This window comes from Schistocerca gregaria, chromosome 6 (assembly GCF_023897955.1).
Source record: "Schistocerca gregaria isolate iqSchGreg1 chromosome 6, iqSchGreg1.2, whole genome shotgun sequence".
NCBI classification, from domain to species: domain Eukaryota; kingdom Metazoa; phylum Arthropoda; class Insecta; order Orthoptera; family Acrididae; genus Schistocerca; species Schistocerca gregaria.
This window is the reverse complement of record NC_064925.1, coordinates 36131447-36155936: the sequence shown is the minus strand read 5'-3', so window position 1 is coordinate 36155936 and position 24490 is coordinate 36131447. Positions and strand designations below refer to the sequence as shown.

The 24490-nt window shown below is 44.4% G+C and overlaps 1 protein-coding gene across 1 annotated transcript in view; it reads left to right on the top strand.

The window, feature by feature from the left end:
* Positions 1–24490, top strand: part of LOC126279125 (cadherin-99C) — a 637420-nt gene that overhangs the window by 441987 nt on the left and 170943 nt on the right. The window contains exon 6 of the mRNA XM_049979608.1: positions 22798–23031. Within this exon, the coding sequence (XP_049835565.1) occupies positions 22798–23031 (234 nt within the window). The remainder of the gene's footprint in view (positions 1–22797; positions 23032–24490) is intronic.

Genomic DNA, 24490 nt, shown 5'->3' with positions numbered 1-24490 from the left:
GCACTTAGATGTGGTACACTCATTTAATATTTCTTTTTAAGCCATTTCATTTAAAACAAGTATTTATTTTATAGCGTTAGAACAATATTCTTCATTATCTGCGATTAATTCTATCCCCTGAACTCTTAGTTATAGAGAAATGATGAATATGGACTTCTTTTGTAGGAAATTTAATGTACTGAAATTTTGTACTGGTAAAAATTTTCGCTAGAAACCGTGGTTTTCGAGTTATTCGAGAAATACATAGAAAGTGACGTTTAAACCCATCCCCACTCCAATACTCACACCCCGCTGATTTTCAGTGTATTGTTCAGGACACTGATGATTTTGAAAGTTTTTTTCTGATGGGCTTCTACATTTCAACACGTTTTGACTTTAATTAAGCCACTGGTATAGAAATAAGATTCCATTATTAGGAACTGCATCTTTCTAGACGAATGTTCAACTGCGCAACTGATTGCTCGCTGCAAGACTTGTTAGTTGTTCCGTGATTCTGTTCGTGCAGCATGTACCCGTTGTGTAGTACTACAAACATATTGTGCAGTTCATATTACATTAAATCAAGGGTTTTTTAAGACTGTACATAAATTGCAAATAATATTTTAAAGTTGCAAAAGTGCATTAATTGTAAAGTAGAACAAGTATTTCTTGAGTTTTTTATGCTTGTATTTTTAGGGTCTTGTGCGTCAGTGGGTAAAAACGGGACGGTTACGGTACTGGTGATTAGCCAGTGGCCACGGCCTGCGGGCAGAACCTGGCTCTCGAGCGGTTTCAGTCTGTGGGTGGATAGAGAGGGAGGCAGCCAGGCGCTCGGTTTATTCGCAACCCGGAACACATCTTCGGATATTTCCTCCCTCGCTTGACTCACGTCACGTTTGCATCTCGTGACACAGATCAGTGGAAGTGCTTACCCGACCGCAAGATTTGAACACTGAAGTAAGATACATTCTCAGTCTGAGCGCAAAGTTACAGTCTGTGTGTCGTGCGTAAAGAAACGCTGTTATCGATGTGTAAATAAATTTGTGGGGTGATATTAAATGAATATACTCTCAAAAAGGCGTGTTTTCAGACACAATATGTTGGTGTGGCGTATCGGGAAGTATTTACCTTCGGGCTCGGTGCTTATAGCGCATAAACCAGGGGCGGCCAAGATTTCGGCACGCGGGCCTCGCCGGGGCCAGAGTGCCAAAGCGCTCTGTCTTCCCCCGCCACCATGCCCTGCTGTCTGGCCGCGACCGGGGGAAGAGGCGCTGCATTTAAATGCCGGTACAGTCGCACTGCATATGACTCGGTATTCCATTTAACATTTGTCAGCAATGTAGATCACAATCGGAATAAATTTTTCACTATTATTTCATTATATTTATATATACACTCCTGGAAATGGAAAAAAGAACACATTGACACCGGTGTGTCAGACCCACCATACTTGCTCCGAACACTGCGAGAGGGCTGTACAAGCAATGATCACACGCACGACACAGCGGACACACCAGGAACCGCGGTGTTGGCCGTCGAATGGCGCTAGCTGCGCAGCATTTGTGCACCGCCGCCGTCAGTGTCAGCCAGTTTGCCGTGGCAGACGGAGCTCCATCGCAGTCTTTAACACTGGTAGCATGCCGCGACAGCGTGGACGTGAACCGTATGTGCAGTTGACGGACTTTGAGTGAGGGCGTATAGTGGGCATGCGGGAGGCCGGGTGGACGTTCCGCCGAATTGCTCAACACGTGGGGCGTGAGGTCTCCACAGTACATCGATGTTGTCGCCAGTGGTCGGCGGAAGGTGCATGTGCCCGTCGACCTGGGACCGGACCGCAGCGACGCACGGATGCACTCCAAGACCGTAGGATCCTACGCAGTGCCGTAGGGGACCGCACCGCCACTTCCCAGCAAATTAGAGACACTGTTGCTCCTGGGGTATCGGCGAGGACCATTCGCAACCGTCTTCATGAAGCTGGGTTACGGTCCCGTACACCGTTAGGCCGTCTTCCGCTCACGCCCCAACATCGTGCAGCCCGCCTCCAGTGGTGTCGCGACAGACGTAAATGGAGGGACGAATGGAGACGTGTCGTCTTCAGCGATGAGAGTCGCTTCTGCCTTGGTGCCAATGATGGTCGTATGCGTGTTTGGCGCCGTGCAGGTGAGCGCCACAATCAGGACTGCATACGACCGAGGCACACAGGGCCAACACCCGGCATCATGGTGTGGGGAGCGATCTCCTACACTGGCCGTACACCTCTGGTGATCGTCGAGGGGACACTGAATAGTGCACGGTACATCCAAACCGTGTTCGAACCCATCGTTGTACCATTCCTAGACCGCCAAGGGAACTTGCTGTTCCAACAGGACAATGCACGTCCACATGTATCCCGTGCCACCCAACGTGCTCTAGAAGGTGTAAGTCAACTACCCTGGCCAGCAAGATCCCCGGATCTGTCCCCCATTGAGCATGTTTGGGACTGGATGAAGCGTCGTCTCACGCGGTCTGGACGTCCAGCACGAACGCTGGTCCAACTGAGGCGCCAGGTGGAAATGGCATGGCAAGCCGTTCCACAGGACTACATCCAGCATCTCTACGATCGTCTCCATGGGAGAATAGCAGCCTGCATTGCTGCGAAAGGTGGATATACACTGTACTAGTGCCGACATTGTGCATGCTCTGTTGCCTGTGTCTATGTGCCTGTGGTTCTGTCAGTGTGATCATGTGATGCATCTGACCCCAGGAATGTGTCAATAAAGTTTCCCCTTCCTGGGACAATGAATTCACGGTGTTCTTATTTCAATTTCCAGGAGTGTATTTTATGTGAACCTCTGGCAGCTGAGTGGTCAGTGCGACGAAATGTCATACCTAAAGGCCCGGGTTAGATTCCCGGCTGGGTCGCAGATTTTCTCCGCTCAGGGACTGGGTGTTGTTGTGTTGTCCTAATCATCATCATTTCATCCCCATCGACTCGCAGGTCGCCGCAGTGGCGTCAGCTCGAAAGACTTGCACCCGGCGAAGGGTCTACGCGTCGGGAGGCCCCAGCCACACATTATGTATATATGTATTTTATGAAGACATAATATAATTTTAATTTGGTACAAACTGTTGACATACGGAGAGAGACAGACAATTTCACACAGTTTTACACTCGAGTTGCCACGTAATCATGACTTATATAGTTTCATAATGTAGAAAAAGAGTCTTGAAAACTTTACACAAGGAAAACAATGTAGACGTCCTGGACGTTTAATGTAAAAATATATGTCATTAGAAGAGGATTTATGTTGCAGATCAGTCAGTTACATCTGCACTTTCTCTGGGGCGTTTTCATCTGAGACGGCAAATTGTCTCGAAAGCACCTGGAAAACAGATTAACATTGACAGTGTCCTCAAAATGTTTATAAAACTATCCTCGTAATTCGTTCAAGGCCAAAATGAATTCTTCAAACCTCGCAAATTTCTTTAACGCCATTGAGCTTAGGCAACTGAATTGTCTTTGTCAGAATGTGTCCATTCTACAATGCGATTTTGTTATTAAATGCATCGCCATCAAATCAGAAAAGTTACCATGCAGTATCTTACTGCAGTCAAATCTACTTAAAATGCGAAGTCTGAAATCCATTCCAGATGACTAATTTTCGTTCCTGGACTCCTTTTTTCTTCATAAACTCAACAGTAGTGAGTTTTAAATCGAAAAATCTTTCCAGGCATTATGCTTCATTTAACCAACGTACTTTTCAGTAATACTTCAGGTCTCCATACTCTGAACTGTTCCACTGGAAACTGTTGCAGCTGGAAACGGAATACCACCTGCGACATCAGGAATTTTACTATTCGTAACACTAATTTCTTCAAGTGCTCTGTGTCTGCAAAAGTAGCACAGTATTTCTTGGTATACAGAACAATGAATCCCATCTGCCGATGCTCTTTCATCGTCAACTAAATCCTTAAATTCTTTCTGCATGGTACAGTATTGTCGTTACATAGCAGTTCTGCAGTACCCGTCACTTACGTCAGGTGACATTTCTCATCCCTCTCTTCTTTCGTCATTCCCATTCGTTTTAAAGGATTCGACAGATCGCTGCTAGGTTGCCACCTTTTGTGCAAAGAGCCACAGGGCCTGTGAACGTGCTTCATATCACGGACAAACAGCGAAGAGTAAGCAGCGCTGACACTATGATTCTGCCGAACTCGCAGGATTGTGTCTACCAAAGAATGCCACACCGCGGTGCTAAATGAAATATCGCGCCTTTCCGAGTTCTTCCGAGAAGGACCGAACAAAGCCGAATGACAAGCCGGGTCTTGGAACGCTTTAGCCCTACCGGCCATCAACATTAACGTCACGGTTGCTCTAGTTTAAATGTTACTTGCTAGGAGCGCTGCCGTCGTGTCACGTGGCGAGGGGTCCGCGAGCTTCATTAGCTTACGGGACACAGATGGTTGTCCATTCTCACCTTACAGGACTACTCGGGTAGTCTGTCGGTGTGTGCAACTGTTCAAGACCCCTTTTACTCAGGAACGGTTATATGTATCAAGTTGAAATTTGTGTCAGGTACATACTAAAGTCTACGGTTTCTAGGCGGTGTGCAAAATTTGAACTTTGAAGTCAATGCAGTCCATAGATACGGCCATTTATTCCACATGAACTCGCTATAGTCTTGTCACACCTGGCAGTCGACGTTAAGCGCGTTCGTTTTAATTTAGCAACCACCTCTCTACAATCTGAGGAGTCACCAGAAGCAAAACGAGGATGGGATTACACGTCAAACTGTAGGTCCCCTTTCCACGGCTGTAACTGCTGTGACGTCTGGAGACGCAAGTCGCAAAAATGGCGCCCAACAGAAATACTTGCACCAGGCAATACAGCCACACGGAGTTGTTATCTGTGTACGTAATGCAGTTTGTGGGGGAAGAGAGTGGGGGGATCAGGTGACATCCGATTTCTCAAGGAGAACTTAAAAAAGGCTCATGTTTTTCATTTACTCTGAAAACACATTTGTTTATTTTTTAATTTTATTTGCATAATTTGCTTTCGGAAGGCATTCATACAAATAGTTATTGGACTGTAAAATTATGCAGTGTTGAGAATCTATGTTATTCTTTTTAAGTGAACCTTTTCTGGCTTAGTTTTTATCTATATAATAAGAAATACCCAAGTGTAAACTAAAAAAATGTATTGTCTCTTTGCGATCAAAACACGGATTAGTCTTATAACATAAGGTTCACTATGGTACAGCAGCAAAATCTTAACGTTGCGCCGAATTGCTTATAAAGTCAAACGATTTCAAATCTTTTTTGATAGTAACTATCTTTCATCTACTACAGTCTTGTATTTAAACTTACAGCTCATCTGAAACCATTCCAGAAGTCCTTCAGAATATGTAAGCATCCCAATCTAATCAATTCAGTATCAGATTTTATTAAAGTATCTTTAATTTCATTAAAATTCTACAATTATCCATAAGTGGGCAAGAATTTCAGTGATTATAGTTTTACAAGAGAGAAAATAGATTTTTTTCTGATTTTTTTTTTTTTTTTTTTTTTTTTTTTTTGGGTGGGGGGAGGGATGCAGGCGCAGTCTACTGCTCGGACCAATTCAGACAGCCCGCGGAAAAAATCTTTTAGAAACGAACTACTTGTTTCCATTATTGAGTACCGCCTGGGTGACCAGATTGGGCGATATTTTAGCAATTGCGCTAGTAATGATAGAACTTCGAGCAAAGTTTTTTAAAAGAAGTATAACCATTATTGTTTGGGTGATATTTTTGTTGATCAACGCCATTATTGGGTGACACAGACAAAGCGCAGTGTATTTTGATGCACTGATTTTAATTTAATGTTATTTGTGACGTTGCTTACCTCTCCCCAGCCTTATGAAATACCGAAATATTGCAACCCGAAAGTTCGACCAGTCTCCAAATAACGACTGCAGTGCTAGCATTAAACTGCTGTAGATACATACGTAAGAAGCCCATTATAGTAGTGTGCAGATATTATTATCGTACCATAATACTAGTGGACGATTCAAAATCGATTTTCTTTTCTTTTTTGATGACAAACGTATCCTTAGTATAGATATCACTACAGCACACAGCGGAATAAAATGAACGGCAGCGCTGACAATAAATTCAACTGCAAGTAAGGACCGTACTGATTAACAAAACAACAACTGAGCTCTAGTAAGGTCAACAATGTAGTTACGGTAGTCGCTCTTGGCTAAACTAGGGATGGGGCGATAGCCGATAGTGATATCGGTATATTCACGGTTTAAATCGATCGATACCCTTTCTGAATATCGATAGTGCGTATGCCTTTTACGTCGTATGATTGAAAATCAAAATATCTTTCAGTTTCACTATACGCCAACTCGGTCGTGTGTAATTCTTTTGGGTGGTACAGGTGGGGAGTCCAGATCCCCGGGAACCGCCTACCCCCTTCGGCTACGCCCTTGCTCCGACTTCGTGCCCACGTTAACGCCAACGACTTCGTATTAGGATGTTTCAGAGCTATACAAACTTAGGACAAATTCCGCTGTTACTTTCTGTGCACTTAACCCCCTTTTCCTTCTTGTAAATGATTGACATATGTCCATTGTGGACGTTGCAGACCCTTCGGAAGTCTGCTTCGCTTGTTTTTCGGTTTCTCGCACCGAAATCAATTTAACTAAACATAACAGAAAAATTAAACGTTATAAATTGTGGAGGAGCCGTCAACAGATAGTATATTCGCGTTCTTCAGCCAAGAACACTGGAGCACAACATTATAAAAACCGTATTGTATTACTTGCCATTGGGAATTTGTTGATGGCAGAGTGTCTGGTGGTGTAACAGAATAGACAAAACTTGAAGTGTGGTCAGCCAAATTTGCCTGTGGCGATGGGAACAAAAAACACAGTCTCCTGGTTGACGAGTCCCTTAATCTGTCTCAATATAATAAATGCTGCCTATATAATCGTGCTTTAAGGGCACCGACTAAAAATTTATTGGGAAAACTGCTTTTACCCGTACAAAACACGTTACCAGGCCGCAGCAGGAGCATCTTACTGTAATATGAGGTTGTTGCTTAAGTTCGCAGCGTTTCTGTTTTGCATGTTGGTATTCCGGTTGCTATGGACATAATCGACAGCCATGTTTAATTTGTAGTTCACTGCTGGTATCTTGAGTTTACATACTGTTATTTTGTCGTATGGAGGCAGTGAGTGAAGCTGTAGACGCTGGAAAATAGAGTGCAAAGTGCAGAAATCGGAACATTTCCGACTTATTCTTCTGCCTGCCTTCAGCAGAGGCGGCGGAGGCGGCCAGAAACATTCACACCGTGCGTGAGGATAATTCCGCGGGGCAGAGCACCGCAGGATAGTGTTCTTCCCATGTCCAGGAAGACCGTCGGGGTCTGTTGAAGAACGTTTAAACCTATTAATCCAGCAATACAGCGTGAACTGACGCTACTCCACAATAACGCCTGCTCACATTCTGCTAGACTGAAAACAAAGCACTATACAGGGTTTTGCGTGGGGAAGCCATTCCACAGTCACCTTATTTACATGATCATGCTCCCTCAAACTTTCACCTTTTTCGCTCTCTGCCGAACAACCTTCAAGGAAATTCGTTTCCGGATGAAAATGCGCTCCGAACATGGCTTGACGAGTTCTTCCCCTCAAAACCAAATTATTTCTACAGTCGTGGAATCGAGAAATTACCCGAGCGTTGGCAGACTGTTGTAAATAGTGAGTGAGATATATTATCGATGACTAGAGGTTCTGTTATATATATCTATCGTGTTTATGAAACTTATGGAAAAACGCTACGAACTTGTACACCAACTTGATATTAACGTTCCTTTGCTGCGTGGAGTACATTATCAAACAAATGCTTGGCAGAGGGTTCATCGAACCACAATCATACTATCTCCCTACCGTTCCACTCCCGAACAGCGCGCGGGGAAAACGAACACCTAAACCTTTCTGTTCGAGCTCTGATTTCTCTTATTTTATTTTGATGATCATTCCTACCTATGTAAGTTGGGCTCAACAAAATATTTTCGCATTCGGAAGAGAAAGTTGGTGACTGAAATTTCGTAAATAGATGTCGCCGCGACGAAAACCGTGTATGCTTCAATGACTTCCATCCCAATTCGCGTATCATATGTGCCACACTCTCTCCCCTATTACGTGATAATACAAAACGAGCTGCCCTTTTTTGCACCATTTCGATGTCCTCCGTCAATCCCACCTGGTAAGGATCCCACACCGCGCAGCAATATTCTCACAGAGGACGAACGAGTGTAGTGTAGTGTAAGCTGTCTCTTTAGTGGACTTGTTGCATCTACTAAGTGTCCTGCCAATGAAACGCAACCTTTGGCTCGCCTTCCCCACAATATTATCTATGTGGTCTTTCCAACTGAAGTTGTTCGTAATTTTAACACCCAGGTACTTAGTTGAATTGACAGCCTTGAGAATTGTACTATTTATCGAGTAATCGAATTCCAACGGACTTCTTTTGGAACTCATGTGGATCATCTCACACTTTTCGTTATTTAGCATCAACTGCCACCTGACACACCATACAGCAATCTTTTCTAAATCCCTTTTGCAACTGATACTGGTCTTCGGATGACCTTACTAGACGGTAAATTACAGCACCATCTGCGAACAACCTAAGATAACTGCTCAGATTGTCACCCAGGTCATTTATATAGATCAGGAACAGCAGAGGTCCCAGAACGCTTCCCTGGGGAACATCTGATATCACTTCAATTTTACTCGATGATTTACTCATTCATATAGATCAGGAACAGCAGAGGTCCCAGTAAAGTGAAGCTTTGCTGTCGTAAGGACACATCGCAGAAGTGAATTTACGTCCAGACATCTGAAAATATCAGTTATATCATTCAGTAGTAATGTGAATGAAAATGAAATCTCTATCACTTCCTGATTGGTGAGTGTATCAGGCCGTAAGTTTAATTAATTTGTGGCAAGGTCTTATGGGACCAAACTGCTGAGGTCTTCAGTCCCTAAGCCTACACACTACTTAATCTAATTTAAACTAACTTACGCTATGGACTTATATTGCCTTTGTAGACATGGAAAAGGCTTTTGATAACGTTATCTGGCAAGAGATGTTCAGAGTGCTGAGGAAAAGTGAAATAAAGTACAAAGACTTCCGTGTGATAGTTTCTATAAGAATGAGGCGGCAGTGGTTAGGAACTGTCACCGCGAACAAGAAGCAAATATTAGAAAAGGATGTGCTCTCTCTCTCTCCTCTTATATTCAGCGCTTACATCCAGCAAGCTATAGACCAAGTTCGAGAAACTACTGAAGCGGGGATCAAAATTCATGGGCAGAAGATAGACATGCTACGTTATACAGATGATATTGCTGCAATCACGGAGACAAAAGACGATCTAGAGGAATTCTTCAGAACAATGGAAAAAATATGCAATCAGTATGGAATGAGAGTAAACAAGAAAAAGAATGAAGTGATGCTATGTAGTACAGGAGTAGAATATGGACCTCTGAGAACGAAAATTGGAAGAGAGGAGCTGTACGTGATAGAAAAAGCAAAATCACAAGGGATGGTAGAAGCCGGAAAGAAATTGCGAGCAGAATACAAAAGGCCAAAATTGCATTTAATCGAAGGAGGAACTTACCAGCAACAACATCAGTCTGAAAATAAGGAAACGTATCATGAAAGCTTTCGTTTGGACTGTGGCCCTGTACTGATGTGAAACGTGGACAATTTGAAGAGAAGAAATTAGCGGCTAGAGGTCCTGGTGCTATAGAGGGGGGATGATCAGCTGGAGAGACAAAGTAACAAATGAAGAGATGCTGAGAAGAGCACAGGAAGCACATCCAAACAAGAAGAGACAAACTTGTAGGACACATCCTACGACACAATATAGGAACAATAGCAGAAGGAGTTATTGAGGGAAGGAATCGGCAAGGGTGTGCAAAGATATCAAACATCCAACAGATCCTGAATGACGTTGGATATAACACATACGTAGAAATGAAGAGGAAGGCAGACAGAAGAGAGGAATGGCACTTTGCTGCAAACCAACCTCAGGGTTGAACATTAAAAAGAAGAAGACGCTATGGACGACACACACACCCATGCCGGAGGGAGGACTCGAACCTCCTACGTGGGGAGCCTCACGGACCGTGGCAAGGCGCCTCAGACCGCGCGGCAGGCCGTAAGTGCTGATGAACGTACCGTTGTTCAGTAAGGAGACTGACCTTCAAAAATCTACTGTAATCACCGTCATTAGTGGTAGTGTAACTGAATCCGACTTTGAATTTAAAGATGCTGGTTCTATTCGGAATACAATGCTCAAGCAGCAAGACGCGATCGGCGTTACTGTCTCGGAACAATGTCCGTTACTCTTCCTTACATATCATCTCTAATTAGACACGTTTGATACATGTGCCGAGTTATTATTCAGAGCAGCGAACAAGATTCGCCACTGGACAAACACAGGTGATTAGCGGGAAGGAGCTTCTTCTCTTAGCAAACTTCTAGTATTTAACAACTGACAGTTTTCTCATATAATGATACCTTTATCTAAATTTAGTTCACGTACGTAAATAGCCGTGACCTTTTTTTGCACTTATTGAAGCCGCGTGGAGTGTTGTCCTTAGCGTTAAGTTAGTTTGTTGTTGTTGTGATCTTCAGTCCTGAGACTGGTTTGATCCAGCTCTCCATGCTCCCCTATCCTGTGCAATCTTCTTCATCTCCCAGTACTTACTGCAACCTACATCCTTCTGAATCTGCTTAGTGTATTCATCTCTTGGTCTCCCTCTACGATTTTTACCCTCCACACTGCCCTCCAATGCTAAATTGGTGATCCCTTGATGCCTCAGAACATGTCCTACCAACCGGTCCCTTCTTCTGGTCAAGTTGTGCCACAAACTTCTCTTCTCCCCAATCCTATTCAGTACCTCCTCATTAGTTATGTGATCCACCCATCTAATCTTAGGTAGTGTGTAAGTCTAGGGACCGATGACTTCAGCAGTTTGGTTCCTTAGGAATTCACACACATTTGAACATTTGCACTTATTCAGAACTTATTATCCTTATCACATGCATGCCTGGGTGCACATTTTATTATAACAGTGTGGATGACACTACTTTTTTTCTTTCACTGGAATGTCTTCCTTTTAAAGCATTACATCGCCATATGATGCGAATGGTAATATGTAGCTATGTGGAACCTACTTAAACTCACAGACTAATAAAACTTGTAAGCGCCAATCATGTGTCTTCCTTTTAAAACGTCATATCATTATATGGAACGTATGACAACTAGTGTCTGAAAACCCAAACGGATACCCCACATCGCAGTAGCAGGATCATAGGCTGGTACCCGATTCTCGTTTCAGTTACACGATTAGCAAACATTTGCAAAATTTTCGCTCTGTTTCACACGGGTAACATTACACGCACACAGTTGGGTACACGTACTCCGTCCCGGGGGAGGGGGGGGGGGGGGGCGAGGAGGCTAACGGGCAACGAACCATGCCAAGTCCGTTAATAACTATGCCGAACAAAGGCTCAAGAAAGTAATGTTGATGAGTGATGATGATAATATATATATGAACCGCATTTTAACAGTCAGGTTGATAAAAATAGTTTCCCATTTGTTCTGCTTTTTCTGTAACTCGATAACGGACCCTATTATTTATTCACAGTCCTGGAGAGAGTTCCCAACTTTTAGACTGGCAGAAGTCGATAAAAGCCGGTCGACTTCGGCCCGTTCGTGTTTCGTCTCTGGCTGCCGCCGACATTGGTCATTTAAAACACAATATGTGTGTCTACTGTAGACATTATGAAATGACCGTTCTGTCCTGCCATGCCAAACCAGGCAGCACATGTGTAGCGCCGTCACTGTGCGACCCGTCCGCACCCCTAACCCCCCACCCCCTCCACGCATCACATCTGCCCCCCTCCACCCCCCCAACACCACACACACAGCAACATATGTGATGGGACAATCATTGGACAGACCTTGCTTCCTCTACCCACTGCTCACACCCAATTCCCCCCCCCCCCCCCCCAACCACCCCCCCCCCCCTTGCTCACATGCTGAAAATTCTTTCACGACATTTTGAACAGGAAACCGTAAGACTGGGTGAGGATACTACAGAAGCACGACTGACACTCTCTTGTGTGGCTCAGATGACTGGCCTAAAGGCAACATACGTAGCATACAAATGTCGCAGAGTGCCTACGCCCTGTTGCGTCATACTTAAAGAGACACAAGTTGTTTCCGATGACGTATTACCCCCTAGATGTTTGATGCAAGGAGTTTGTAACACCCTTTACGTATGCCCTGTTCCAGGTGAAATTAGTATATTAAGGGGGGAAGAAAAGAAGCAGTTATAACTGGGCCGCTACAGTATGTGTGTGCTCATGTGAGGAACTCTCTAGAACTGCACTTCAGACAGAGTAAGTGAAGGTTGTAAGTTTAAGGTTAGCGCTGCGACTGTACACTAATTCCATATAAATTCAAATAATTGCCTCACATAAAATGTTTATTTCCTTTAGATGGTTTTCGAATATATTCAGGAGTCTCTGAACAGGATTGAGATTGGTCGTAAACTAACACTTGTAAATAAGAAAATAGGTCATAGGGTGACAGGTGGCAGTTATCTTCATCTGTAACGAGTAAGTTTCTTCGACGGATCGTATTTGAACCACACTTACGCAAAATGAAAGAAGAGATTTTACTGGTAGCCAGGTGGAACCTTACGTGCCCGGAAGCTCTCGATGCACGTGAGGAGAATACGCACGGTTTTCTGTAATAACTGGAGAAGTGCAGAGCAGATGGCTACGTTGCCAGTCCAGGATTCCGACTCGCATGCGTCAGTAGCACGGCGTCACGGTCTTCTGACTTGCCTCGTTTATCGCGTCTTCACGACCTTGTCCTTTCTGTTCGCACACAAATTCTTGCAGAAGGATCTGCCCCGCTAGCCTCTGGCACACGTCCCTCCTACTTACTTTTTCACTGTTCATGCAGACATTCGTGTCTTTGTTTACTCTGTTGCAGTTTTGCACATATCTGAGAACTTCGTTTCAAATGTTTCTGTCTTCGTGCGTCGAGAATCGACACTCATCCGCTTTCTGACGTAGAGACTGCGCCGCCTGGTGGAATTATGTCTGCACCACGACACACCTGTTGTAGGTGTTTGTCCTCTCACTCTAGGTGCCAGAATTGTTTCATTTACTCTAGTCTTAGTCAATCGATGACGACATTTGATCAAAGTGAAAACGTTTCTGATACACACAAAAGTTAAGTTTTGTTCTTGAAATTTTACTGTTCACGGTTGCACTCTGCCAACTGCAGGATTTCTAAATGGCGGCAGGTGACATACATAAACTAAGTCATTGAATTTTGCACGGCTCACCCACCCCATCGGATGTTTGAGTCCTCCCTCGGGCATGGATGTGTGTATTGTCCTCAGCGTAAGTTAGTTTCAGTTAGAGTAATTAGCGCGTAAGCTTAGGGACCGATGACCTCAACAGTCTGGTCCCATAAGACCTTACCACAAATAAAAAAAAGAAACATTGAATTTTCACTTAAATTTTTTGGTGAAATCAACAAGTAGCGTCGAAATCCACCTAAATAAGAGTTATCCCCCCTTCCAGCTGCATTTTGATGCTTGTAAAACGAATATTGCACATTTCCGTTGAAAACTGGGAATATACATTATCATTCAAGGCGTACCAAGATTTTTTTCGTTCATTCAGCCAGACTGCATAACAGCCCCACAAAGTTAGGGTTAGGAGAACAGTATAGAGCCTGAGTCAGCCAGCACTACACGTGATAGCAACCATGAAACTTAATTTCACATCTGATGGTTCCAACCTTACCATACCTTGCGCGCTGCACACATGACATCAGACGTTTGCAAAGGCTTTGTAAATGGAAAAAGGTGACATGCATACACAAGGTATTGGAATGTGTGTCGAATAATATGTTGCAGTACTATCCTCTGAATTAAAGATCCAAAACCACGACAACTAGAGAACTGAGAATTCCACACAGATTTTTAACGAATAGTGGTATAATGACTTCTTAATGTTTCGAAGAAATCTCTTTCATCTGCTTCTCCTGTACTTTACAAAGCCAAAGGACGACTTTAGTCTAACCACCTTATGGATCGGATGATCTCGGTATCTGTTCTCTCATCCGTGAGTCGTAGGATCTGTATATGTCACTTACCATTTCTTACGACTTGTTAATGTTTGTTTGTGTAGAGGAAAACATTGTAGCTATAAATAGTATCCTAATTCCATCTCCTTCTTTAATCAGACCATTTATAATTTCAGTAAGCTGACTATAGTGTCAAAATAGTGTTGAAATCTAAGTAGTCGAGTTCCATGTTGTCTACATGTAAGTTAAACACTATAACAAGCGAACTGTTGTTAGAAGCAGTTATTTCACCAGTTTTAAAAATTCAGCAAACTGCTTCCCAACATGTAGGTGTACAATGTGGTCTTATTATAAGCCAGTGGACACACCGCAGAGGCACTGTAAAACAGGCTATAACAAACAGAAGCATATGACAGGAAGCATTACAGATCATAGTGTGTCAAATACCTAGTAGCGCTGTGGAGTTGCTGACAGCGGCTTAATAACATGTTCTTTTAGTCACGATAAACAACACAGGACTCGAACTGCATAGCGGTCCTCTGTATTGGAAAGAATAAGACATAAATGTCGAGGGAGATATTTCCAGCAGTGCATATCTGACTAACAGTATTTACGGTGTACGAACAAAAGAGCGACATTTTAACGGGTGTAATAGTCCATTCTCTTCTTATCCGAGACAGCTCAACATGAAACACAGGAAGCAGTGTCAGGCGCCTGACCATTGCACCCCATGCATTCAACACAGTCCAGACGTCGTCCCAACACACACTTGACAGCAAAACTCAAAAGCAATATAAGATATGTCGATTCTAGATTGAGTCTCTCCATAGTGATTGATGTTACAGGGTACAAGTCGCCCAAGTTCACCGTATTTGAGCTCTTAAACTTACTTGACAAAGGGATCTATTGTTCGCATCATTTCTGGTTAATTTTAAGGGTATTTGCACATGAAAATGTGCTGTAGTAGCTCATACAGACGTGTGGATTGCAGTGACTCAGTTGGTATAGTACTAGCCACTGTAGTAGTAGTAGTAGATTAACTAGCTTCAAACAGTAGGTCCCATGGCGAATTCAAATTGAAATTAGTTCCCAAATAACTGTAGGATTCCCAGCCAGCTGTGCTGCAGGGATTAGCATACTCCTTTGCTGTATGACAGTACTATTTTTTAAATTAACACCTATTTTCGCTCTAGGTGCATCTTGGTGTGATGGAAATTTGTTAAACTCCAACCATCCATCCTAAAAACAGAAACAGCTACATTTTAACGGGTGGGTGGCTCCTCAGGCAAAGTGTTTTACCTAATCAGTCGTGTCCAGGCTTACTAGCCTTCAAGAGCATATTCAGTAACTAGGCCACCCTGATACAAGCCTTCGATGCAGTGGTGGAACTCACAGACTGTCAGTATGGAACGCTTGAAGGGTGGTAAGAGGGTTAGCGATAATGATGAAAGCTGTAATTTGGGAACCATTTTGATACGTTTGGGGTGTAATTTGTTGTATGTTTTGGCAGAGTTCGGAGGATTTGTGGGGTGAAGTATTATGTAGTCTCCAGTGATCAATTTCCTGCCTCACATGGGGTCCTCAAAGTCCAAACTTCATCTGAAATATTTCTGATTTATCAGAACACAAGTCTCTGCTGTAAAATACTAGCATGTTATTTACATATGACGTTTCAACATTGTAAACCACTGAGCATGGTAACGCTATTTCTGCGACATCTCCCTGCTGCAGGTATTAACCTGTATTGTCTATAAGTTTAGAGTGCATGACATCCTCAGTGACGCTAGAATCCAAGATGTATGACCTGTGGATATGGGTGCAGTCTGAAATAATTGTTCCAGTTCTTATGGCACTGTGGTCATCTACCCCACTACTCATCTTCGGCGTACAGGCTTCCTAACCATCAAGTGGACCCAAGACTTTTGTCCCGGACTCCATAGTGAAAGGTCGAATATCGTCATGAAGCGTCATCAGACCTCACAGCAAAAGAAATTTAATCGCACACTCGATTCTAAGTTTTAAACCATATCTCTCCCTCGATGTTTATTATTCACTATGTCTATATGTGCCTGTAAGAGTTTTTCACGTTTTTTTTACTCGTCCCTCGTTTCACGGCTCCCTGACTCATTTGAGCAGCAACAGCAGCACTGAGGTCGCAAAAGTCACAGTAAATCTCCTAACATCGTGCCGGACCTTCTTTTCCCCGTGTAGTGCAGCAAGTTGGTGTGGCACGAACCGACAAGTCATTGGAAGTCCCATGCGGAAATACAGAGCCTTACTGCCTCTGCAGCTACCCATAATTGCAAAAGTGTTGCCAGTGCAGTATTTGTGCATGAGCGGCCTTCTCGATTATGTCCCATAAATTTTGGAAGGGTTGCCAAATCATTCACTCAAATTGTTCTGAACTCCTGAATGTTCTTCAAAATGATTGGGAACAGTTGTGGCCCAACGACATGGCGCATAGTCATTCATAAAAAATCTATCATGGTTTGGAAACACGAATAGCTGAAATGGTTTTCAAGTAACTGAACATAACCATTTCCAGTCACTGAACAGCTCAGTTGGGCACTCTATGTAAACACAGCGCACACCGTTGTGGAGCTGCGACCATCTTGCACAGTGCCTTATTGCCAACTTGGGTTCATGGCTCTGTGGGATGTGCGCCACACTCGAAACCTACCATCAGGTTTTACCAACTGAAATCGGGGCTTATTTGACCAGGCGATGGTTTTCCAGCCGTCTAGGGTGCACCCGATATGGTCACGAGTCCAGGAGAGGTGCTGCAGGTGATGTCGTGCTGTCAGCAAAGGTCATGTCGGTCGTCTGCTGTCGAAGCCCAATAACGCCGATACCCTCGTATATGAGATTAAACTTAACAGCTGAACTTCTGTAGTGTAAGAAAGATGCTTAACAGTTCGTCATTTCCAGTTGTTGAGATATGTTAAAGGGAAAGGCAGAATGTGTGTGGAATACAGTTGCTCAAGAATGACAGTAAGCGTCTACTGACGCACTGCACGAGATGTCTGTCGGAGGGAGGGAGGGAGGGAAATGACCGTGCTGGCAAGTGCCGCCCTCATGGACGGCGTACGAAGCCGGGTGTGAGGCGGAGCTGTGGGCGAGCGCAGTGCCCGGCACAGCACGACACACCGTGCGTATTGGGCGGCGTGTGGTGCGCTCCGCTTCTACGACACAAAGGCGTGCGGGGTAAAAGCCAGACGGGATACCCGCAGCAGCACGGGCGTCCGGTTCCGACCGCACGGGCCGGATCTGCGTGGGCGGCGGCAGCAGCCGCGCGCTGCTGGGGCGGCGTCCGGGAGCGCCACGCCCAGCTGTCTGCGTGTGAATGGAGGAAGCCGCGCGCAAGCGCGGCGTCTGTTCTCAAGTCTCGTGTGTGCTCTGTGCGCGGCGTCTACGATGCCTGCACCAGTGTTTCGCACCAAAATCAATCGAACACGTGTTATCGTCGCTGCCACAGCAGTAGGTACTACACCTACGGTAATGAACATGTTGCTTTTGTGGTCCTCAGTCCCAGGACTGGTTTCATGTAGCTCTCCATGCTACTCTATCCTGTGCAAGCCTCTTCATCTCCCATGTAACTATAGCACCCTATACCCTTCAGAATCTGCTTACTCTTTCATTTCTTGTTCTCCCTCTACGATTTTTACTCCCCCCTACTTAATAGGTGATTCTTCGATGCCTCAGAATGTGTCCTACCAACCGATCCCTTCTTCTAGTTCAGATGACACTGTAGTAATGAACAAAAGTGAAAGAAAAAGTGCTACTTGGGTTAAAGAGTACAGGTGAGAGAGGACAGTGAAACATTATAGTACTGGACATCGGCAAGGTCAAAATAAGCCGGAGGGACGCGGTGAGCGACGAGGGGGAGAGTCTCTGCAGCGTCGAACAGCTGCTCTCGGACTGTTAGCAACAGATCACTCCGTGCTGGCGTCTTTGATGATGTCGATCTGAATCGATACCTCGGTCGTAGTCGGCGTCCCCAGGTGTACTTTGGTTATCGACTGGCACTTCGGCCGTTACGTTACCGTGACAACGGCGTCCTTCCTACTCCTCTATGATATCATGGCGGCCATCTCGACCTTCACGTTCTCTAGGCGACGGCGTCGGTTTAAATTCCTACCAGAGGGCACTGCTTAGTAAATATACACGGCGTGTATATATTTTAATGGTTGTATCTTTTAATGAATTTTTACCTCTCATTATCTCTTTATGTAATACGAGGATAACCCCAAAAGTAAGGTCTCCTATTTGTTATAAGTACATACACCTGTTTATTTCTACAATGATTTACATCAGTTTACAGCTTGAACATTTGGCTATTTTTCGACATAATCACCATTTCTGTCACTGCATTTTTGTAGAAGCTGTGACAGTTTTTGTATGCCCGTGTCATACCAGCTCGCCGCCATGCTGTTCAGAAAGTTACGAACCTCTTCTTTCATCTCGTCGTCAGAGTTCAATCACTGGGACCACACTTAACGCTGACAGGTACTTTGAGACCCTGAAAAAACTGAAACGGGCAATTCAGAACCCGAGAAGAGGAATGTTGAACAAGGGCGTACACATTCTCCATGACAACGCACTCCCACACATCGCTCGGCAAACCGTTGCTCTCCTGCAACACTTTCAGTGGAACATAATCACCCACACACCCTATAGTCCTGACTTGCCGCCCACTGAGTATCACCTGTTCCCTAGGTTAAAAGAAAGCGATTAATTTACCACTAAATCAACAATAGGCGCTATGGCCCCAAAATCATTACCATCAACTACAAAACTATTAGTTTCACGCACCTCGGCCCTCTCAGAATTAACATTATAATCCACTGTATCCCCTTCCATGACACACAACTCAACAAATTTCTTACTATTCTTTCACACACACTTTGCTCATCACAACATCCATCTATACCTTCAGACAGTGCCTTAGTCCCTGACCTGTTAATAATGCTCACCAAACCAATACTATCTTTCTCAGAATACACATCCCCAAACTCTTCACAAAAACATTCTCAGCATTGATTTCTTCCATTTGGGCCTTTAAACCCCTAACATTCTTCCTCTTAAAAGCTCTCCTTTTGCCATGCTCCATGCACCAGCTCCCCAATACATTTTCATCATTTAAAATGGCCTCCATGCCACAAATTCTTTCCTGTCCCCTACATCTATCATTGTCATTCCCCCTTTTAGAGTAACCACCCCCAGTCTGATTATAGTTATTATTGTTCCATCTCTTGGCCCTATTGTTTGCAACTTGTCTTGTCCCAAAGTGGACCCCATTTGAGACAACTCCTCGTTCAACGGATGCTGTCCCTGTTGTGTGCTGTTGTTCTGCCCCCCTCTTTCAGGTCAATTGTTGGCCTTGGTTCATTTGTCACATCACTGCCCCTAAAATCCCTTTGAGGTATTCACACACCGTCAGATGGCTTGCGGAGTATGGATGTAGATGTAGACTGTGGCTCTCTTCATTATATCTTCCCCCATTTCCTCTCCAATCGTCATTTATATTTCTGTCCCCATGATGTCTCTGATTAATTCCCCAATTTCTATTTCTGTGACCGTTTTGATGATTGTTACCCCAATTCATATTTGTGGCACAACTTGACTTGAAGAAGGGATCGGTTGGTAGGACATGTTCTGAGGCATCAAGGGATCACCAGTTTAGTATTGGAGGGCAGTGTGGAGGATAAAAATGGTAGGGGGAGACCAAGAGATGAATACACTAAGCAGATTCAGAAGGATGTAGGTTGCAGTAGTTACTGGGAGATGAAGAAGCTTGCACAGGATAGAGTAGCATGGAGCGCTGCATCAAACCAGTCTCAGGACTGAAGACCACAACAACAACAACCCCAATTCATATTTCCTCTCTCCCCCAGATCCCTATGGTTATTCCCAGGATTGTTTCCCTTTAAGCCAGTCCTATAGCACATAGCCTGCTCCATCCTCTCAACAAAGTCTAGAAACTTCTCCGCAGAATCAGTGGGGCAATGTATGAGTTCCCATTGTAACTGCTCAGGTAGTCTCCTCCTTAAAGTAGATATTTCTGTTAACACACCTAAACGTTGATCCAGATGTACTAATTTATTCAACTCTTCCTGGCAAAATTCCCTCATAGTTTGTCTGCCTCCCCTGTACACAGGTCCATTCAAAAACTCATTTTGCAACCTACACTGCTTATTTTTACTTCAGTATTTGTCTAGAAACATTCGTTTGAATATTTCAAATGAAATGAACTGATCCTTAAATTTGTTAGCTCATGTCTGAGCTGAACGTCCCAGCATTCTCTTTACAAATTGTACTTTTGCCTCATCTGACATCCCAGGCAGAAAATAGTCCTTGCAATTGGCCAAAAAATCCACGGCACGATATCCGTTTTCGCCTGAAAATGGCTTTCCGCTAGGTGCCTGCATTCCAGGACACCTATCATGACCCGAAACATTATACAGTTCTATCTGGGTAATTTTGTCATTTACTTTTGAGGCAACAGTTGCCAGCCCACATCTCGTGGTCGTGCGGTAGCGTTTTCGCTTTCTCTGCTTCGTGATGGCTGGGTGTTGTGTGATGTCCTTACGTTAGTTAGGTTTAAGTAGTTCTAAGTTCTAGGGGACTGATGACCATCGATGTTAAGTCACATAGTGCTCAGAGCCATTTGAACAATTTTTGACAGTTGCCATTTCCTTTCTGATATCATCAACTAAAAAGTGCTGTCTGATTTATTTATCAGCACAGCTTTTGTCTCATCATTGCTAGCCACTATTTTTGCATTCACTTCAGCGTAAGATTGCCTTGTCCCCTCTTCCCTATCATCTCACATCTGCCTTCCCGAAACAATTTCACCCCTCAGCTCAGCCTCAACCTCTTCAACCTGGGAATGCCAGCTCTCTCCTATTTTCTCTAATCTGTTATCTAATTCGGTCACAATTTCTTGTTTCATTGACTCCAATTGACCATTTATTTGGCCCAATTAGTTTTTAGAGAACTTAATTCCGAATTTAATTTAGTTCCAAAATTAGTGTCTAAAGCACTTAAGCTAGTATGTAAAAAAAATACGCAGGTGTTGTCACTGGCCAGCGATCAAGTGTTTGATAACTCCTGCAAACTTGACGATAGCCTTTGAAACCTGTGCCGATATTCCGTGTCACTTCATAATCGCTCGGCTGTTTTCAGAACAGACTGTGGAAGGAGTGCAATAATCGATTTTTTGCGATTGTTTCAGTTTCCGCTGTCGGTTTACAATGTCTCTGCTGTCGGTATCTGATATTGTTTGGTCGTGTAAAGTTAACATTCAGCTGGTGTTGTTATTGCACAGGCTAGCTTTAAGATCAGTCAGTGCAATGCTCCAAATCCAATGTAACACGAAAAAAATAAATTGAACATATTTTGATAGACTAATTCAGAATCGGAGCGAGTTTCTTTCTTCTGTTCAGGTCTCAGAGAAATATGACTGGTTTAAAGCATAAAGTGAAAGATATATTGGAGCAGCATGTTAATAATTTGTGTTCGGTTCTTTAATTAAAAAGTTATAAGATGTCAAATGCAATTAATTTTCTTCATCATTGACCACTTCTTAATAGACGGCGTTAATGCTCGCATTAATTTTCCTCGTTAATTACAACTTCTTTGCTGACAGAATTACTGTTTGAATTATGATAAGTATGAAGATTTGGTTGACGTGCAGAAAGGTGAAGGACATTGTGTGATTCGAAGTTTCAACCACATCTCCATAATTATCACTGTAAAGTAATGACGGAGAATCAACTGAAATGCAAACCAATGGTCACTTGCACAGCATGTCGGTCCGTGTTTCAACCACATCTTTATGTTTGGGAAACGGGACACCCCATGTTAGGAATAGATCAGGATCTTGTTAGTTTACATACACAGGACAAAGGGAAAAAAGCTGGATGTAATAGAACAGCTGGAAATACGATACATAGCGTGGATAATCAGAACACACTGAATGAACAGCTAAATGGTGATAGAAATAACTTTATCAAACATTTCACTGGTTTCTTTTAGTAACTACATTTTAGCAATTGGTAGGATACCATCATTTCATGAGGACCTTGGAAGATGTATGCGTTATCTGTTTGTATAGACATCTCTGTGAGTTCCTTGTTTACTTGCGCGTGAACTCACTCGCGTTTCAGTGTCGTGTTTGGCTACGTGGTGTGTGGTATCGACGAAGACGCACTGGCGATTTACGACGATACAGGAGAGAGCCATGTGATTAGATGTTGAAGACCATAGGCGACTCCATTTTAGAGTTTTTTATATTTTGACGACTATGTGGAGATGCACCTTGGAAGACGGCTGCAACAAGGGAAGTAGCCACGATGTTTTAGTTTTATTATCAATTTTATTGTGCCTGGTGAATGTTCCATTTTAGCGAGTTTTAACAGGTTCTTCTTTTTTTTTTGTTATTCTGATGATATAAGCTTGACTTCCGAAACTAGTCAATCTTAGTGTCTTACACTATAAAAAGTAGTTGAGCCGATATATTTTTTAACATTCACATCTCTATAATGACCGTATGTTGTTCTCGATCTTCGTCCTCGGATTGTGGCAACCCCACTTTTACGTAACAATAAGATTGTACACTGGTGAAATGTGTGATACAGCAGTCGGTGCTGGACGGTGTGCCCGCAGCTGACGCCGGTGGGCAGCACGGTGTTCCGCGGGCTGAAGGCGGTGGACGCGGACGCGGGCGTCAACGCGCTGGTGGAGTACTCGGTGGTGGCGGGGCGGCCAGCAGAGGGCAGCGGCGCCGCCGACGGGGCCGCCTTCTTCGCCATCCGGCTGCCGCACCAGGGGCAGGTGACGGTGGCGCGCGCACTCGACTACGAGCGCACGCAGCGGTACCTCGTCACCGTCGTCGCCTCGGTGGGTGCTCGCGCCGCGCCACCCGCCTTCCCCTGCTGCCCGCCTCTCTGGCCGCGCTTCCCCTCTCCACTGTGCTCACGGCGCGGTTTGTCCTCATCCTCGAGTCTCGCCTCCAGTCTTACCACGTGTCTACCCCGCAAGTCACCTGTCGACGGTACTTCTCGCACCACTCTTACCCTTCCACGCCTCCCCCCACTTTCGCTGTTCGCTTCGTGAACAGTGAGCGGCGAGAAGGGCTAACAGCGGAGACGGCTACTGTTTTCAGCTTCTGAGTTTCTCGTTTTTTCATCGTGCGGGTGTAAGGAGGGCGAAGAAGTACATTGTGTTTCCAATCTGTGCCTGGAATATACGCTCTCGGAATTTCGACAAACTTCTCCGTCACCCATGACCGCAGTAGTATCTGCCACTGGACTGGCCTCGAATATCTCCACAAAGCGTGCGTCATTATTACTCAAACCCTTCACATTTTATCCATTTTCTGTACCACACTATCCGGAAGTATTAAAACGTCGGTCAGTTAGCTATATCTGCCTGTTCTGCCTAAGACCACGGTCTCGTTACATCTGGTATCAGGTTACGCATCCGGTGTGAGGTTACCCACTTGGCCGGCCGCGGTGGTCTCGAGGTTCTAGGCGTGCAGTCCGGAACCGTGCGACTGCTACGGTCGCAGGTTAGAATCCTGCCTCGGGCATGGATGTGTGTGATATCCTTAGGTTAGTTAGGTTTAAGTAGTTCTAAGTTCTAGGGGACTAATGACCACAGCAGTTGAGTCCTATAGTGCTCAGAGCCATTTGAACCATTTGTTACCCACTTGAGCTCGTCGGTTTCCCCACTCCCTCTCTTCCAGGGAACCACCACAAATCGATCGAGATCGCCCAGCCAGTTGAGCGACTCGTATTCGGGGTCGTGACGTAACTCTATAGTTGTCACACGTGCAGCAACCCCTGTCCCCTTCCTCCTCTCATCTGCACCAATGAGGATCGGACACCTCGTCCACGCCTTCATTTTCTAAAACTCGGTCACTTCCGTGGGGCACCGTAGAAGTTGTAAGACGCCTCTTTTTGTCAATATCAAATTATGTCACGCGAATCTGATTGGCAATAACAAATTAATATTTCGTCATGAGAGGCACAAGCAGATCTCACAGCCAGGAAGATACGTATTTACCCTCATTTTTCCATATTTTCCACAATTTTCCACGTATTACCCAAATAAGTGAGTTACTTGTCAATCTGACCATTACTGTCACAGTCTTGCGTCGATGTTACGGTGCTCTCAGCCGATCATGAAGTTGCATCGCACTTATTTATGTATCATTGCTAAGCCATGACTCCATTACTAGCTCATGTGTGCTGTCGTGTATTATCACAGTGAATGGACATCGAAATTTGGCTGCTGTGGAAAGCAGGATAGACGGCTCGAACGACAGAGTGCAGTGCTGGTGCAGGAAAGTGTTTCG